The sequence below is a fragment of the Octopus bimaculoides genome, chromosome 10 (assembly GCF_046866305.1).
Source record: "Octopus bimaculoides isolate indiv1 chromosome 10, ASM4686630v1, whole genome shotgun sequence".
In the NCBI taxonomy this organism is placed as follows: Eukaryota; Metazoa; Mollusca; class Cephalopoda; order Octopoda; family Octopodidae; genus Octopus; species Octopus bimaculoides.
The window spans coordinates 46,333,386-46,340,357 of record NC_142937.1 but is presented as its reverse complement, the minus strand read 5'-3'; the positions used below and the strand labels follow the sequence as shown (position 1 = coordinate 46,340,357).

The 6,972-nt window shown below is 37.0% G+C and overlaps 1 protein-coding gene across 1 annotated transcript in view; it reads left to right on the top strand.

Moving 5' to 3' along the window:
• Positions 1-6,972, top strand: part of LOC106874129 (serine/threonine-protein kinase PLK1) — a 153,919-nt gene extending 146,947 nt beyond the window's left edge. Inside the window, exons 11-13 of the mRNA XM_014921746.3 lie at positions 548-677; positions 2,214-2,333; positions 6,724-6,972. Coding sequence (XP_014777232.1) covers positions 548-677; positions 2,214-2,333; positions 6,724-6,933 — 460 coding nt within the window. The 3' untranslated portion in view covers positions 6,934-6,972. The remainder of the gene's footprint in view (positions 1-547; positions 678-2,213; positions 2,334-6,723) is intronic.

The following is a 6,972-nucleotide window of genomic DNA, read 5'->3' as shown; positions in this document are numbered from 1 at the left end:
CCACTGCGTGGCACCTTGGGCAAGTGTCTTCTACTATAGCCTCAGGCCGACCAAAGCCTTGTGAGTGGATTTGGTAGACGGAAACTGAAAGAAGCCTGTCGTATATATGTATATATATATATATATATATATGTATGTGTCTGTGTTTGTCCCCCAACATCGCTTGACAACCGATGCTGGTGTGTTTACGTCCCCCGTAACTTAGCAGTTCGCCAAGAGAGATCGATAGAATAAGTACTAGGCTTACAAAGAATAAGTCCTGGGGTCGATTTGCTCGACTAAAGGCGGTGCTCCGTCATGGCCGCAGTCAAATGACTGAAACAAGTAAAAGAGTAAAGTGTATTCTGCAAAATATGTTCGGCCATGGGAGAAACATTACTGGGGAATCAGATTAGGGTCAACAGCAGCAAAGGTATACAGCCATAGAAAATCTACCTCAATAGATTTTGTCAGACCCATGCAAGCATGGAAAAGTTGTTGCTAAAATGATGATGATGTAAATAAAGATGTGATTTTTTTCTTAACACCTCTCTATCACTGTTTGCAGGTTAATACAGTATAATGATGTGACAGGCAAAGAGTCAAGGTATCCAATTGACTGTGTCCCTCCAAAGCTAGAAAAGAAGAAAAAGCTCCTTTTACTCTTTGCTCGTTACATGGATGAATATCTCATCAAGGTAAGTGTCATCTGTCATTTGACTAAACATTCTATCACATGCTCATCTTTTACTTTTATTTATCTTTGGTCTTTTACTTGTTCCAGTCACTGGACTGTGGCTATGGTGAGACACTTATTTTTTAAGTCTGGTACTTATTCTATCAGTCTCTTTTGCTGAATTGCTAAGTTATGGGGGGGGGGGGGGCGCAAACAAACCAACATATACACAAAACAAGCTTCCTCACAATTTTCATCAACGAAGTTCACTCACAAGGCATTGATCAACCCAAGGCTACAGAAGAAGACACTTGCCCAAGGTATTGCCACACAGCTCACACTATCTTTGGTCACATAATTCTTCATGTTTCCTCACATCTACTGTCAATTTTTTCAGTCACCACAAAAAAAATAAAATGCTTATAGGCACAAGCATGGCTGTGTGGTACAAAGCTTGCTTCCCAATCACATGGTTTCAGATTCAGCCCCTCTACGTGGCAGCCTGAGCAAGTAAATGTCTTCTACTATAGCCTTAGGCTGACCAAAGTCTTGTGAGTGGATTTGCTAGATGGAAACTCAAAGAATCCATTGTGTGTGCATGTGTGTGTTTGTCCCCTACCACTACTTGACAATCAGTGTTAGTTTGTTTATGTCCTTCTTAGTGATTTGGCAAAAGAGACCAATATGATAAGTATCAGTCTTAAAAATAAAACAAGAGTAAGTACTTGGATTGATTTGTTCAACTAAAACTCTTCAAGACAGTGCCACAGTCCAAATGAGTGAAACAAGTAAAAGATAGAAGATAAGACACCTCATCATTATCATAACTAATATTGTTATCTTACACCCATTTCTCTATGATGGCATGGTAGGTTGGGCAGACCTGTCCAGAACAACATCTCACCACTTGTCTCAGTCCTTCCTCATGTAATACTCACAACTAATCTTTATTGTTAAATAGGCCGTGTTTTATTGGCATTGTTTTTACAGTTAGATGCTTTTCCTCTCACCAACCACTTCACACCACCATGGTGTATTTTCTCTTGTCATCTGGAAAAAAACCATCGTATATGTATGTATATATGTACATACATACACACTAATATCGAACAGTGAGAATGAGTGCTCAACCCTGCATTGATGGATAAATATTCTTTATTTGTGAGTTAACAAGGCTACCATTGGAGATGTGCCCTGTGGCAGGTTTGATAACCACTGAGAATTCTCGATATGAAACCAAAGGTATCTTTGTTAACACACAAAAAAAAAGGTGTGTGTGTGTACCCTTGTCTAAGCATCACAAGATGGTTGAAAACAAGAGCCATCATCACACAAGGGAGGTTGTTCATTTCTAGACTTCCCAGAAAAAAGCATGTCTGGCCATGTGAAAACATTACTTTGCTTGAAAACAAGTGAGGGCTGGTGAGAGGAAAGGCATCCAGTTGCATAAAATCTGCTTCAACAAATTCTGTCTTACTCATGCAAGCACAGAAAAGAGGATATTAAATAATGACAATGATTACTATTTGATTAAAACAAATTAAATGTTAACTTTCAGGGAGGAGAATTCACTGATTATTCAGTGTTAACTGATTCACCAATGGCTGGTTTATATCTGAAGAAATGGTTTCGTACTCCCAGAGCTATCCTTATGTATCTCAGCAATGGCACCCTACAAGTAAGTAATCTTGTAATTTTTCACATATTCTTTTATGTATTGCTACTAAGGACAGCTGAGGTGGGTAGGGTGCCGGATAACCAGCTGAGATGATAGGGTATTAGATAACTAACTAGAATGGTAGGATACTGGATAACTAGGTGGAGTGGTAAGTTACTAGATAACCAGCTGGATAACCACTCGAGAATGTGATGGTTCCTGATTTAAATAGGTCATTGTTGTTGTTTAGTCTCTGGTAAACTCAGATTGAGCTAGCTTTTAATCATTGTAATCCAACAATTACCATCTTGTGTTTTCTTTTTCAACATAGTGTATCTAGGATTACTTTTATCCAAAGTATCCTTCCATTTTTTTGTAGTTGTTGTTGTTGTTGTTTTAAGATAGTAAGCTGTATTCTAGCAGGTCTTGTGACCATGTTGTGCTCCCTAATTGATGGTATGGCTGCATATGTATCCCTTGCCTATTTGGACAGTCTACTCTCTTCCACATTCCCTATGCTATTGGTCATCTCTCTCTCTCTCTCTCTCTCTCTCTCTCTGTAATATATATATATATATATATATACACACACACACACACACACACACACACACACATATGTATTTGTATGCAAAGCAAATTAGCAGAGTCATGAGAGCTTAGGTTAGAACACCCTGCAATATTCGTTCTGCATATCTGCACTTTCCACCAAAGTCAACTTCACTCTTCATCCTTCCAGGTTGAAAAATAAATATTCTTCTCTCACTCACTCGCTCACTCGAAAATATTACCTTTGACAGGCTGATGTCCACTCTAAATGGCTTCAAATTCTTCATGTATTTCAAATCCCAGCATTATTATCCATTTGGGCTTGAAGATATGCACCAGCAATCTCATAATCCCTTTTTGGTATTTTATTCTTAAGCTAGCTGAGGTATTTTGCTTTCCATATAAGCCTTAACGTTACTTAAGGGGATGAGCTGGCAGAATTGTTAGAGCATTGGAAAGAATGCTTATAGCATTTCTTCCAGCTTTACATACTGAAGTTGACTTTGTCTTTTGTCTTTTGGAATCAGTAAAATAAGTACCAATTGAGCACTGGGTAAGTAAGTAAGTACCAATTGAGCACTCGATGTAATCAACTTGCTCCACCTCCAAAATTTCAGGCCTTGTGCCTATAGTAGCAAGAATTATTTATGTTACTTAAGGTACAAGGATGCGTATTCATAAAAGACAAGTTGTGTGATGTTCATACCTTTCTCAAGAGTAGTGATGCTCTATAAATTGAAATTTCTTTAAATGGTAATTGAAACCATGTTACAGTCTCTTATTATAAATATGACAGATGGTAGTGCCAGCAGAGCACAAAGAGTAATGACTACATTATTGCATAATGTAGTTATGTCTGTTATCATTCTGGGTTCAAATCACATAATAGCTGACTTTGCTTCTTTTCATTCACTTTGAGTCTGGTACTGGGTGGAGGTGGTTAAATTGACTGTGTCCTTAAAGAAGGGAAGGCAATTCTATTAGCCCTTATAGACAGGACTTCCCTCCTGACAGTTAATGACTCACACAAATTACACCTTTAATTAGCATTCAGATTACTCTGTCAAATGTAATGCTTATTTATCCTTATTATTTTGAATTAATCATGCATTATCTTCATGATGTTAATTAGCTTTGTGATGTTAATGATGCAATTACTTATTTTTAGAATGGCATTGTAGGGTTGGTGTTATAGGCTGACTCTGGCTGGTTTGAACATAGAAGAGGTAGAATATTTTAAAAGTTACAGGGTTATATGAGACAGTGAAGACGTCTCTATTTGGTTGCTCAGTTTGCTTGAAATAGCAGCCAAATTTCCCTCATATCACACCTAAGTAACTTAAAAAAATGGAAGGACATATTGCATAATGTAGTCTTAGATTTACAGTCTAAAGAAAAAACAAATACAAGAATGTTCAAGGCCAAACCACTTTTGATCATAGAATGACCTCAACTAGAATGAACTGAGGTTAAATATCAACAACAATTGACTGGCAAGTGAACTAAAGTATATATAATTCTGTGTACTGCTCAAATATATCATGAAATACCTGCTCTCATTATCTCTTTAGTCATCCTTCTTTACATACACACAAAAAAAACATTGCTATTTTGTTTTGTTTTTATTCAGAATTGTCAGGTTTCTGTCTCGTGTTTTCCAAATGTTATTTTTAAAAAACTCAAGATCTATTGAATCATAAAAAAAACCCATTAGTATGAAACATTATACCTGAAAAATGTCTCATTTTGTTAGAACTCTTGTTGTCCAGGTGACATTGAACTCCAGAATACTGTCTTAACCTAAATTCAGACTATAAATAAGACTCTTTCTTCTCCTTTGCATTAAAATGTCTCTCTGGTTTCTCATTACAATAAAACCCCATTTTCGGGGGGGGGGGGGGGGGTTATTGCTTTGTATATTAATGTCTCTGTACTGGAAGGTAGAGGAGATAAGTAAGTTCTATTTAAAGGCATCTTTCACTTTATGCACCTTGTTGTAAATGGGATATGACCAAATTGACTGATTTTTGTTTTATACAGCTTAATCCAGTGGTTTTCAAAGGTCCCACCACCATCACCAAAATATTAAGGAAACTTATTCCCCTTCTCTATTTGTTAATGAGAAAACAAAACAGAGTTTGCATTCTTTGCCATGCTGTTGGACAAGTTTAAAAAGTTTAAAGCCATCTTAATTTTTACTAAACATGACAATTTTTTGCCATAATTTTGAAAATCTCTAAAGCACTTTCTCCACCCCCACCCCCAATGACTCTGGTTCCTTTCTATGAGAAACACTGGTCCAGTTAGAAGGTTGTGATTGTGAGCTTTTGCTAGACCTCTGAGACTGGTAAAACTGATGCTGAGTTTTAACCCTTTAACATAGAAACTAGTGATAACTGTTTTATGTTCAAAATGGCCAGCCAGCTTCTCACACCTACCCTACAATATCATTCTAAAACTAAACAATCACTTCATTGAAATCCCTTAGCTACAAGATAATGTGTGATTGATTCAAAACAATGTGAATAAATAAGTTTACATTTGAATGCGAAAAAGTTAGATTTAGCTTGAACATTTGTAAGTTGATGGCTGTAGAGAAAATATGATAATGATGGGGGACGATCTACAGGTAGGGGTGAGTTGGATAAAGTGGTTAGTATAGACCTAATGACAAAAGGTCAAAAGGTGAAGGTAATATGTATAAATAACTAGTTCAGAGGAGAGGAAGCCATTGTATTAATGATAAAATGGCTAGAGTGAGGAGAGAATGCAGCATGTATGTGAATTACAGATTGTATTGTGTTAGAGGATTGGGCCTTTGCCAATCAGTTGTTTGACTTTCATTTGTGTGTAGTCAAAGAAGAGATCAAAATTGTCAATGGATCAGAATGAGATGATTGGGCATTCAACCTGTTTTGGTGACAGTGCATTTTGGCACTAGAGGCACACATGTCTGCATAGAAATATACATATACACATAGAGAGAGGGTGAGAGAGAGAAAGAGAAAGTGGGACCTTACATATAAATACTAACATAACTAGATGCTCATATACATAAATAGAAAGACAGAGGTTGGGGAAGAATGAGAGAAACATCAAAATGACTCAGTGATGCCAAATAAGCAGCACCCAAACAGCTGTGCCAAAACATCGCACCCCTTCTCTGGCCATAGGTAAGGGATATGAGTGTCTAATGATACGAATTATTGTAGAGAGTTCAGAATGACAAAAGATATGGCTTCTGTATGAGTAATGTTTATGTGGTAGTAGCATGGGAACTGAGAGGAGTTGTGGATATTAGTCATTGAGACCAGTCAATGACTACAGAGAGTGGTGATGTGAAATGTATTCAGTGCAAACTGTGAGGTAGTGGAATAACTATTGGTGGTTAGAGAAGTTTGGAGAATAGATGGATTTAGAAGGAGCCAAAGTAAGTGGAAGTTTCTCTTGAAAATATCCACATGTGAAGTGAGAAGAAAATACACTCTCCTCACCACTTTACAGAGTGAAGTTGGAGTAGTATGTAACCAAGATAGCAAAGATATACTGTAGATAATGGGTGAGAGATTTGTGTCACAAAGTGGAACATGTGGCTCTCATGTTGGTAAGAGATGGTGGAATGTGGTAGGTTGGACCAAAGCTCACAAATGATTCTAAAAACAATATAGAGTGTTTACAGGAAGATTTGGCTGCTTTTTCTATCAGATTGGGCAATCACAAAGGGGTTTCCCTATTAGTTCATAATTAGTTTGGCCACATCTTGAGGTTTAAATCTGTTCAATCTTTTATCAAATGTTATAATGAATAACCAGTGTATAGAGATGGAAGAATTGTTTCAACTTTTTCTTTTGTTTCATTTCAGGTTAATGTTTTGAGTGACCACACCAAGATTATTATTAGTTGCAATCAGAACAACTACTTCGTCACTTACATTGACAAAAGACGGCTTGCTCACACATACAGTGTAGTTTCTATCATGAAGAACAGCTGCCAACCAGAGCTAAAGGAACGTTTACAGTTCACTCATAATATGTTGGAACATTTGATCAACAGTGAAGGTGAAAGCATCTGATCTTGGTCATTGGTACCTATGGAAAAAATAAATTTCAAA